The 12,351-nt window shown below is 46.4% G+C and overlaps 1 protein-coding gene across 1 annotated transcript in view; it reads right to left on the bottom strand.

Annotated features, from left to right (window-relative positions):
• The window catches only part of LOC138535037 (dimethylaniline monooxygenase [N-oxide-forming] 2-like), a 546,576-nt gene that overhangs the window by 215,879 nt on the left and 318,346 nt on the right, over positions 1-12,351 (bottom strand). The window contains exon 6 of the mRNA XM_069641264.1: positions 407-759. Within this exon, the coding sequence (XP_069497365.1) occupies positions 407-759 (353 nt within the window). The remainder of the gene's footprint in view (positions 1-406; positions 760-12,351) is intronic.

Here is a 12,351-nt window from a genome sequence, read left to right as displayed (position 1 = left end):
GAATTCCAACTCTTTCCTAAATTCTCTTCCCATTTTGAAAAAAAGTCGGTTTCTTAATGTAAACATGATAAAGTAACGGTTTTACGAGGTGAACGAGATTTCTGTTTAATCTTCTCGGTTTCTAAAGTAAGATGCTGCAACTTTCAATCCTGAGGGAACTTTTTGACACACTTCAGTGTTAAGGAGAATAGAACACTCAGATCCGATTGTTTCTGAGTGTAGCATTGATGTTCAAGGTACTGCTATGAGATTTTTCACATCACCCCGTTCGTCAGCAGGGAACCCCCACATTAATTCAAGACTTCGGACCTTCACTGATAGACGTTCCTCAATGTTGCAGGTGCAAGATATCTTTCCTGAAGCTCATGACGCCCAACAATGATAGAGTTGCCACCCATTGACTTACCCATGAAGACCCTTGTGGCCCAGCGCGCCTGCAGCTCTGATGCAACCAAAATGGGAGCGATGGGCTGGATGAGGCCAATGAGTGCCAGCGTCGGTTTCTCCAGGTCCGGTGGAAACACATTCTTGTAGAGGACAACATGGCTGTCATTGACTTTGATGGCCGACTCTTGCAGGAAAGGGAAATCAAAGTTTATCCCTGTTGCAAAGATGATGACGTCTATGTCCTCTCGGGTCCCATCCTCAAATGTGACCGCCTGTTCGTGGAAGTCTTTCGTAGCCGGTTTCATCACCACCGAGCCTCGAATTATGCATGCTGGCAGATCATCGTTGGCCAGTGGGTCTTTCCATTCGGAGCTAGTGAGAAAGAAAGTGCATATGCTATCAATTAAAACCTTAGATTCATCTTTTGCAAAATGTTTAGTGTAGTTCACTTACATACATAAACAAACTAGAGACTACCTCCACAATTAGTGCTTTGTTTTCTCATAGTATCTTAGACAGTTTTGAAGAGGTCGCATACACAGGACCTTGTGCTGAACTACAGTGTATTGTGCAGACAATGTAATGTGAAGAGAGTGCATGCTCTTGCGCTGTGTGCACATGGATAGTATATCTCTCTGTTGCACTATTATTCATTAAACTGCATGTGGTCTTTCTTAACACACATTTTCAGATGGTACAGCAAAAAAGAACATGTGTGGCCTGCGCCAGCAGCACATTCTACTACATTTCCCTTGCTACTTTCCCTTGATAATGTATTGTAGCATTCTATATATTGAAGAAAGTATAGCATCTTACATGTGGAAAGATAAGAATGCAAAGTGTAACATTCCATATGTTGATGGCAGGGAATGTACACAATTTTATGTGGAACTGTAGGGTTTTGCATCTTATTTTAGAATGTGCAACTTTAGGAAAGCAAAGGAACAGAAGGAAAGCTGACTTTGAAGGAGCCAATGGGGCCTACATGTAGCGCTTAATTATTTTTTTTAAATGTATTTACACAGTACAATTACTTTTTATTTAGAACGTTTTATACCTTCCATGTTCATCACTCAACGAAAGGAAAAATAACAGAATGATAGAAAGAAGAGAGAACAAGAGAAAAGGAGGGAATCTTAACTCCATGACAGACTACGTCTAACGAGATAAGTGATAGGCAGTACTAGGCAAGGCCATCTTAGGCCATCGTTCCACTTGTGGTCTGTGGGATGTTTTTACCCATGCATCCAAGCCCTACCATAAAACTGGGCAGTACTGGCATGGAAAACATCATGATGGCCAGAACTCCCCAGAGAGTGCACAGGGAAAACATGAAGAATAGGCTGCCACCCATTTTTGCCTATGTTGTGAGCACAGGAGGGCACTGCCTAACACCACCATTGGGCTACACACACAGTAGCCTGACACCATTGGGAATGGGAATGCTGATTGCCAAAAAAGCAACTCAGAACTGTTGGAATTCATTTTCTTAATCCCAAAAATGGTTGCATTACCAGTACTCACCACTATCAGAAAGCCGGCGTTTTAAAACCACCAGACTTTTGTGTAAAACTGAACAAATGAAACAAAACCAGACCAAGGAAAGACTGGCTAAGAGGTGGATACAATGTAAAACTAAATTATGAAATGACTTGAAGGAAGTAATTATTTAATGTATATGTAAAAATTGTAAGTGATTTAAATTGGGAACAAAAAGTGACATTTAGCTGAAACCTGGCTTAATGAAACTGGATTCTGCCTGACAACTACCCCCGACAGGAGTTGAAACCTGCTCAGCCACTCTTCCCCTTGCCAAAAGGAGTGGTCACCTCTCTGATTAGATTAGGGGTGGAGCAGCTGGGGACTACAGGGAGTTGAACAAAGGCCTGTCCTGGACTCAGGCAAATGTTATATTGGGGGCGTCGTAAAATAGCTTCCTCTTGGGAGAAACTGGGGGGCAGCTGTGCCTCTGTGAACAAGCTGGCTTGGGGGAAGTGGATAAACCAGTTATTCCACCATGTGATGTGGGAAGCCACACCCCTTTTTGACCAGAGCATAATTTTAAAACGATAGATAACTCATAGTGCGGACTTGTCAGAATTATATAAGTAATATCATTATTTTCATGCTTTTTCTGTGAACATTTTAAGAGGCGTTAGGACCCTGTGGTGTATTCTGGGGGGTTGCTAGCGGAAAACAGGGTCTCACTCCAAATGTATGCATGTTAAAAATCTGACACTTTATCATCTGTAACCCATATCCCTGGTGAACATTTGTGTAAAATCTGGAAAGGTTTAGAGGTTGTTATCTGGATGAAAAGGGGAGAATTCTGTCATCAGTGGACACAACATCGTACAAAGACAGGGATCGGATGGTTTGGTGCTACAGAAAATATGTAAACTGGACCTATAATATTAGAAAAATGGTACATAGATAAATATGTATTTGGGTCAGAAATAGATTTGTGTGCAATCTGACAAGGGGAGGTTCCTCTGACCATAAAACCCACAGCATCACTCTGACTCACATTTCCTTCCCCCAATCAAGGGAGAGAGGAGGAATTGGCCAATGATAAGTGAGAGGGGCAGGTTTAGTTATGACCAACGCACACACCCACTTTCCAAAACACATAAAAAGAGACTTCTGGGACAGGTAGAGAGATTCAATTCCATTTGCTGCGGAGCATGCTGACCGACGACTTCACATCCAGAGATCCAGACTTCAAATCCATCAATCTCCAGAACCTGTAGCAGAAATTAACTCCAGAATTTGTAGCAGAGATGCCTGAATCCACCAGCTGAATCCTCTTCAGCAGGCCTCAAAACTAACCAAACTATTCAACAGCCGGGTGAGCTGTCTGAATTCTTTTGCCAAGAGCAATTGCCAGAGAGAGAACCAGAGACCCAGACCGCTGTGAGCAGAACTGGTGCCTGATTGACCTGCCGTATCCAGAGAGGCTAGACCAGCAGAGCTGACCCAGACCGCTGTGAGCAGAACCAGTGACCCAGATCGCTGTGAAGTGCCGAGACCAGAACTGGAGTCCAGTCCAAAACCTGACCAGATCCGTGGCGAGGCCCATTCCTGCACAAAATATATTGTGAGTACCGCCAGAACTGGGCAGAACCCAATCTCTTAGTTAAAATAATCTAATCCAAACTATTTTAACCTAAGTAGAACTGCCTCCTAGAAATCGTGTCATCTGTCATTTTTAAAGCTGCACAACTGTCACCTGTCAATTCTGCAGCTGCAAGCTGTCACCGGTCATTTTGAGTTTACTTTAAATCCGAAAAACTACCTTTATTTAATCGTCCGTATCTCTGGAACCGTTTGGGAACAAGCCTAGAACCGACTTCCTACTCCTTATACTTTTTCCGCAATCACGATTTACGCACTCGCGAAATTTACAGCGATTTGCGATTTTGGCTCAATTTCTCCACTTGTCAAAATAGCAGCTCCATTCTTTCTTTTGTTAAAATCCGTTGCAACTTGGTAATAAATCATAGAGCATTGCTAAAGTGAGCCTGAACTAATACCAACCCGCATCTCCCACTCACCCTGAATCTCTAGAGGGAATTAAAATTAGTTGGCACATTTTCCCATCCATTGCCATCACATTTAAAAAGCATTTTGGGCCTGTGTTTCAAACTCCTACCTGTTTCCTCTAAGCTTGCTGGGGGGGAACTGAATTTCGTATTGTATTTGATTGTATTCCTGAGAACTGTGTGCTCCTCTTTCCATCTCCTTCCATTTCTTACATTGCATAGGGGAGGGGGGTGAATTGCCAGAGAAAAAGTGATTATCTTATCTTTTGCTAAAATCATATCAAGTATTTCTGTACTGCATTTTTTCCTCATCATTGCTTTTCCCTTGAAATCGTAAAAGTATTTTTGCTACTTTATCCATCCTATACTAACTCCTCATTGATTGTAAAGAAGTGTGCTAGTGCCAGATTACCCATTGTTGATCAACAGCATATGTCTAAGTGTACTATCAGATATTAATTTATTATAAAGTGTGATATATATATATTGTTTAAATTCTCAAATAAACCTTTTAATTTGCAAAAAAAACCTACTTCTTGGCTCAGTGGGGTCAGGGGGATTCTAAGTGGGGGGTGTTATACAAGGGTGGTCATCCAGAGTACTGAACTAGACATAAAAATACATTAATAAGGGTTTTCCTCAGCATCCCAGACTAGGCATTGACTTGGCTGTAGTGTTGATTGAATATCGCTTACAAAAGTGGGGGCTCGGAGCCGGGATATTCTGGGTTAGATTTATCACTTGTGCAGATTAATACAGTGTGCTAACTGACAGGAGACATACATCCGGTCGGATCACCACACTGTGTTACGCTGTAAAGCACTCCTCAAAGGAACGCTCTAAAAAAATACAAACTTCTGTAAGTCAGGAAGTAACTCAAATTCCAGAATGACAACACTGGTAGACATCAAAATAGCCAGAGAGCACTTCTTACATAAGCTATTTGTGAGAGGTGAGTGGACTCATCAGGACCAAACAGTCTGGTTGCAGGCAATCGCGCAACAGGTCACTGAAACAGGGTCAGATACATGGAGAGATCAGGGTCCCCTACATGTGGCCCTGAGTGAACTATATATGGCCCCTAAGGCCAAAGATGAACATAATAAGATTGCCAGGATAGCGGCATATTTGTACCTATATATGGGAGCCATGCAGGACAAATGTGCTGAAGGCCAAGATCTGGCAAATAGGCAACAGATGGCGTTAGAGAAGGCCCAATCTGATCTGGACTCTTCTGAGCAGACGCTGCTCAGGAGCCAGGAGTCAGAAAAGGACAGCAGACAGTACATCACTAAAATAAAGGAGGATATGAATGTGCTGCAACAGGAAAAGGCTGACCAGGATACCAGATTTCTGGCCTTACAGAGGGAGTACCAAGAAGGTTTGGACACCCTACTGCAGAGCCAGAAAAAGCTGGAGCAACAATTAGATTTCAATAGGGCATGTGCTGAGCAGGTAGTCACCCTGCAAAGCCACCTAGATAGGGAAAAATAGGAAAGCAATAAACTGATTTTGAAAGACCTGGATACCCAGGCGGAGTTTGACCAGGAGCGCCAGAAAGCTGGTGCCTTCCAAAGGCAAAGGGACGACCTGGCGGCACAGATGCAGGCTCTTAGTCAGGAAAGGGATACCTTAGGCCAGGAAGTCTGCCACTTAAAAAGGAAAATGGAAGAAAATCACCTGGCCCTCCAGGGACTGGGTGACCTCCAAAAAGAACACCAGAACTTGTTAGAGCACACCAGGAGGGTGGAGGATGCTCTGGCAAGAAAGGAGCAGGCCAGTAGGGATGGGACTGAGGAGGTAACCCTCTTGCAGCAGAAACTGGCCCAGTACTCCAGGACCAATCAGGAGGCACAGAGAGAAAATGAGGCTCTCTGTCAGCACAATGATAGGCTCCAGCAACAGGTAGCCATGCAGGAAAGACTGATATAATCTAGTAAAGCCTTAACTGAGGAACTGAAAGCGCAGGCTCTTGCTTTGCAACAGGAAGCAGGGGCGGATAGAGATGAGGTTCGCTGGGAAAGAGAAACTCCTGAGCATAACCTCAGGAGCCCTAGTACCAGAGGCCTTCATCTCTCCCAGTCCCTGGACTCTGCCACCCCCATGTCCCCTCGCGCACATGAGCCCAGGGCCACGGGGATGGCAGATTACTATCCAGCTAGAAGTATGGGGCTCATAGGCCAGTACTTCCCAGGAATGGAGGGGCGGGCATCCGGGTATGGGCACCCAAGCACAGTGCAATTTAGTGGGGAACCCCAGGAGAGTAGGCCCATTAAGGGCATCCTGAAAACCTCTGCCCAGTTAGGTCAGTGGGGGGGATACCCAGTAAATCCTGGTAGCAAGGAGGGATCTGAAGACTCCTCTGAGCGTCACAGGACACAGGAGACCAGGTCCTCACATTCTGCCAGCCATTCCCAGGCTCGCAGAATCCGGGAAAACCTGGAAGATCAGACGGGCACCTCTGGGAGCAGCGCTTCTGAGTCGGAGGATGAATGGACCAGGGTTACCCGAACCAAAAAGGCCAATAAGGCAAAAAGGGCCTTGCTTAAGTCCCATTGAAACAAATAAAGGCAATAAGGAGTGTCATCACGCCTTATCATAAGAACGCCAAGTATTCTGTTTGGGAACACTTGGAGCTCTATGAGCAAATGATGGAGACTTTCCATTTGAAGGACAGCCAAAGCTGTATTCAATATGTAAAGTGGACCTTCTCACCAGAATACTCCAGTTTCTTTGCGGGGCTGGAGGATCAAAACCATTCAAGGTGGTCCACATCCAGGGCGGCCATCTTGAAACCTTTTTCTGTGCACAGAAATCCTCAAGAGGCTCGCAAGGCCGCCTACAATTTGCAATGTGGGGAGGATCAGGCCCCACAAGAGTTTGTGCAAGAATTAAAGCGTGCTTTTGCGCAGACCACCAGAAGGGTGCGCACAGATAGCAGAGAATTTATCAATACGTTTTTCCATGCCTTACCCAAATACATAATGACCCAGCTCATGAGAGATTTTTTCATGAGAAAAGATCTTTAGACTGGGTCATTGAACAGGCTTCCCGGATCTATGAGGTGCAGAAGCCTATCGAAAATAAAAATAACACGCCGAAAAACCCCAAAACCAACATCACCCCTGCTGCTGCCAAGGTGGCAGAGGTAAAGGTTGCCCCCGTTTTAGATTTGTAAATGGGGGGGGGCCTAAAAACCTGCCTGCACCAAATAATTCACATCCCAGAAGGCCCTCGGGCCAGTCACAGACAGGGAGTCGAGGAGGTAGTCCCACAAATGGGGTCCCCCGCCCCCCTGACTATGTAAGTCCCCGCTACAAGGGAAACCGACCAATCCTGGGTTATGTGTGGACTCCTCCAGCCCAAGGGGGGGGGATCCAACCAAGCACCTGACCCGGGGAACTTCCCTCCTAACTTCCCCCAGGAGGGCAGAAATTCACCAAATCCTGGGCAGAACTTTTTCCCCAGGTATCCACCCAATTTCCAGCCCCAAAATCATCCATCCTTCTTTCCCCAATTCCCTAAGACCAGACAACCTAATCCGGGAGAGGGGAGGCCAAGGGTGGAGGGGTACCAAAATCTTCCCAACCAGGGGTACTACCAGAGAAGGGATAGCTACACTTCCCGGGATCAGCCCAGGGGAGAAAATAGAGCCCCGTACCAGCCTGAGCGGGTTTCACAACTTGAGCGCCAGGTCCAAAATATGGCGACGAGATCTGGGTCACATACTGAGGGCTCAACAGAACCCTCAGATGAGCATGCCATCGCAGAATGCCCCAAACTCTGGACCTGGTGCTCCAGAACAATGACGGGGGCAGCACCCCGATAACCCACCGGTTCCCAGGGAGGAGGCCCAAGGGGCAGAGGGGTGTAAAGCCTTGGAGGAAGCTTCCTTCCCAACTTGTAAACAGCCCCTGGAAAACCAGGAACCAGAAACAAAATCTCCTGCCCCTGAAAGCCTGCCTCCCAAGGAGCAGAGGGGGGGTAGGAGAAACAAAGGACCCAAACAGACCCACTTTGTGGAGGAGGTACAGGTCTTCCAATTTGAGGGAGAGGGATCCTCAGAAGATCCTGGGAAAAGGATCTTCTCCTTCAGAGATGGGGGAACTCCTCCCAAGAAAAAATGGGTCCTAAGGGATGCCAATTCAGACTGGGGAGACATGGAGACTGAGCTACCGCCGCCCATCATCTCATCCCAGAACCCACAATACTGAAATCCCCTGGGTCAAACCCATCCTGATGACTGCCTCCAAAAAGGGGGGGGCGGCCCAGAACCGGAACCAGGGGAACCCACAATGGCTCTGATCTCCAGTTGCCAACATTTTCTTTCAGATTCCCAAGACGCTACACAGAATTCTGCCCAAATCTCTTCGCTAGCAATGTCCGAAACCAGAAAGTTAGCCCACCAGTTGTCCAAAAATGTGCATTATCTGTCCCCCCTTAAGGAGAAGGAGGGAAGATATTATGCCCCGGTACAAATACAGGGGCAGGGTACAATTGCGGCACTGGTGGACACTGGATCTCAAGCTACCCTTCTCTCCAGAAGGGCCTTTGATGAACTGAATGCAGGAAGAGGAGAGAATTACCGTATTCCTCTCACCTCTCTTCCTGGACAACTGCAGAACTTTGACGGGAAGGAAATTCCTGTCGAGGGGACTGCAGATTTGGACATCAAAATTGGGCGACACAAAGTGAAACACCCGGTCATAGTAGTGACTCCAGAGGGCACCCCTTGTTTACTAGGGAATGACCTCCTGAGAAGGTTGTCACCCCTAATAGATTGTGTAAACAAGGTCCTCTGGACCCAGACTAGCCGACCAATAAAATTAAAACAGAGTGTCAACTATGTTAGTTTAAACGGCACCTGCCACATGGTTGAACAAAAATATGACCAAGTAGAATTTCACTTCCAGAACAACCAAATTCCAGACGTGACAGTAATAGCAGTAGGACAACAGACTGGTGATGGGGGGTCCTCTCTATTTCTGAAAATCAACCTTCCTTCCAGTTTAAGGTGGTATTCCACACTGGAAGGAAACACCCTGAAATTCTTTACTAATCCACAATCAGAAACTCCCACTCCTATAGTCCAGAAAGATTTGAAATCAGCTCAGAGCCTGGCTGATATTCAGCAAATTGGAGAGCAGTTGTTCATCCCTGTTCAGTTAAATGATGGGAAGGACTCTGTTCTCACTCGAGTCTGTGTGAACGACGGTAAGAGCTTCATCAGCGAAGCCATGTTCCGCCAACTCCCAAAAGATCCAGCCATTCCCATATTCAAACTGATAGACAAATGGGAAATGGACCTGGAAGCACCTAATTCCAAACATCTCCTGCCAAGCAGGTGTATGCTCAAAATCTCCATTGGAAACAAGAGCATAGTCCATAATTGTTGGGTCGTGCGAGACGTCACTGCCGCCTTTTACTTAGGCAGTGACATTCTCAATCGCTTTGCCATTAGTTTGGACCTAATAAACTTCAAAGCTTGGTCCCGATTAGCGGATAATTCCACGGGCTTTGATGATCCAGAAAAAGCATTTAGGTCAGCTCAATTGCTACCTTATGCAGTTGAAATTCAGATCAAAGAGGAAGTCACCATCCCAGAAAGGACCCGACAATTCTCCCTGGGAGTGAAAGTTAAAAGAGGACAAAAATTGAAAAACCCTGATGTTTATATCCATCTAAATGCTTCTCTCCAACAGCAAGGGTTAGGGGTAAACCCAACACCATTAGTCAACATAGAACATGACACCATTCCAATAGAGGTGGATAACAGTGATTTAAAGAGTATTACTGTAGCCGCAGGCACCATTATTGGAATGGCGATTGATGACCGACATTTCTCCATTGATTTAGGAAATGAACTGTTAGGACCAATCCCCAAGGACTGTTTTGACAGTGACAGTGAGGACAATACAACACCAGACAGGATTTTCACCCGGCATGGGGGGAACTTCCTGGTGTACACTTCTTGCCCTTATGGTAAGGAAGATGTGACTTGTGACTTCAGGAGGGATGAGGTGATTTTCCAGGTCCATGAAGGCTGCCTTTCCCACCTGAGGCCTCCAGTCCAAATCAGTACTCTGACCAGGGACTTCTCCACCCAGCTGGAGGAGGTCGCTGAGATAGCCAAACCAGAAGTCTTTACAGGCTTCAGGCAGATGGTGGAAGAGAGAGTCAACCTAGCTGATGCATGTGTGACTCTGGAACAGAAGCAAAAGTTGAAACAAGTTTTCTTGGATTTCCAAGATCTCTTTGCGGTAGACTCATATGACTGTGGTCGCACTGACATCCACACCACAACAATTCCCACGGACCCTGGCATGACTCCGGTGTTTGTGAAGCAATATCGTTTGCCTCTCGCATCCATGGAGTCCCTTACTGAAATAATTAAGAACCTTGAGTCCCGGGGAATAATCCGTCCAGTCCACAGCACTTTCAATAATCCGGTGCTGGGAATATTGAAGCCAAACAGCCAGTGGAGACTCTGCGCCAACCTTAGGGAGCTCAACAAATGGGTCCATACTTCCCGATGGCCTCTGCCCTAAATTGACCAAGGGCTGGCCCAGATTCAGGGGTCACGGGTATTCACAGCAATAGACCTGACCAATGGATACTGGACCGTGCCTGTCAGTAGGGAGGACCAATACAAACTGGCTTTTACCTTTGGGGGCCAGCAGTACACATGGACCCGGACTCCCTTCGGATACCTCAACTCCGGCAATAAATTCAACATTTTCCTACATAAGGCCATGCCCGACCTGGGTGCGAGGTGTAACCTGGCTTATGTAGATGATGTCCTCATCAAAAATTAATCTGTGGAAGAACACATAGCGGAGATCCGTTATGTTCTGACACAGTTGAGGGCCGCCGGAGCAAAACTTTCCTTTCAGAAAGCACAGTGGTGTAGAACCCGTGTTAATTTCTTGGGGCATGAGATTACTCCTCAGGGTCTCTGTCCCCAGGAAAAGAAAGTGGAAGCACTTCAGAAACTGAAAGGCCCCACTACTCTGCGGGAACTAAGGAGCCTCCTTGGACTGACTAATTACAGCAGAAAGTTCATTGAGGGCTATGCAGAAATCACCAGACCCCTGATTCATCTCTTGAAGGGGGGGTCAAGTGGGAATGGGGTGCAGAACAATCCGAGGCAGTAAGACAACTCAAAAGAAGCCTCTCACAAGCGCCTTGCCTAGCTTACCCTGTCAGAAACAAGGAGTTCTTCCTGGAGACGGGGTTCTCTAATACGTGCTTGACGGCAGTATTATACCAAAACCATGACAATGTCAATAAAGTAATCTCCTATGCGAGCAAAACTTTATCCTCTGTGGAGGAAAAATTCAACGATTGTGAGAAGGCACTCCTGGCAACGGTGTGGGCATTGAAGAATTACCGCCCGTTTATCCAGGGGGAACACATCATAGTGGAGACTCCACACCAGCCTCTGCAATATCTCCAAAGTGACAGAATCCGGTCCGGAAATGTGAGTAATTCCCGAATTACTTCCTGGATTCTGTCAATGCAAGGCTTTCCTGTGGAGGTCAGATATGGCCAAAACAAGAAGAGTCCCCTCGCGCAAGGTCTGGCTGACTTGCATGATTGTGCCAGAGAAAACTGTCTCGAGGACGAAAGTCTAAAAATCAAGGACAACATGGAGGCATACCTTAATTCCCCACACAAAGTCTTTGAAGAAGACAAGTGTGAGGGAATGCCCACTGTCTATGTGGATGGATGCTCGTACCATGTTGACGACAACGGGGAGAAAGAACTGGTGGCCGGCGTAGGGAATGCATGGGTGAATGAGTCACCAGAACCCTCCGCTGGATACAAAATTGGTCCCCGAAGTAGTCAGGTGGCAGAATTGATGGCTGTGCATCAGGCCATCCTCACTTCTGGCCAGCATCAACTCCACGAACTGGTCATAATCACCGATTCGGATTATGTACGGAACGGGTTCGTGGAGCACCTGGGTAATTGGAAAACCAGAGGCATGTTATGTGCTAATAACAAACCCCTGAAACATGGGAAGTTAATCCAAAACATTGATGATCTGGTCACCTTGAATGGGATGACCATCTACTGGAAGAAGATCAAGGGTCATTCCAAAGTAGAGGGACCAGACAAAACTGGAAATGACTTAGCTGATCAGCTGGCCAAAACCGGGGCCATCCAAGGGGATCTAATCGAAATAGAGTCCCTGTTGGGGGAAATCCAGGTCACTGCTATCACTAGGTCCCAGACAAATGCTCACAATGATCTTTCAACTGCATAATGGAGTAAGGAGACCCCTGATGCTGATTTAATTACAGCTCAGAAGGGGGATCCAATCATTGGTAAGTTTTACCAACACCTTGAGGACCCTGAGAACTTTCCCCTGACGGATACCGATTACATTGGGAAAGAGGACCTAAGAGTGTTGATGAAA

This window comes from Ambystoma mexicanum, chromosome 1q, assembly GCF_040938575.1.
Source record: "Ambystoma mexicanum isolate Mex_15411 chromosome 1q, UKY_AmexF1_1, whole genome shotgun sequence".
Lineage (NCBI taxonomy): Eukaryota > Metazoa > Chordata > Amphibia > Caudata > Ambystomatidae > Ambystoma > Ambystoma mexicanum.
This window is presented reverse-complemented; position numbering and strand designations above follow the sequence as displayed.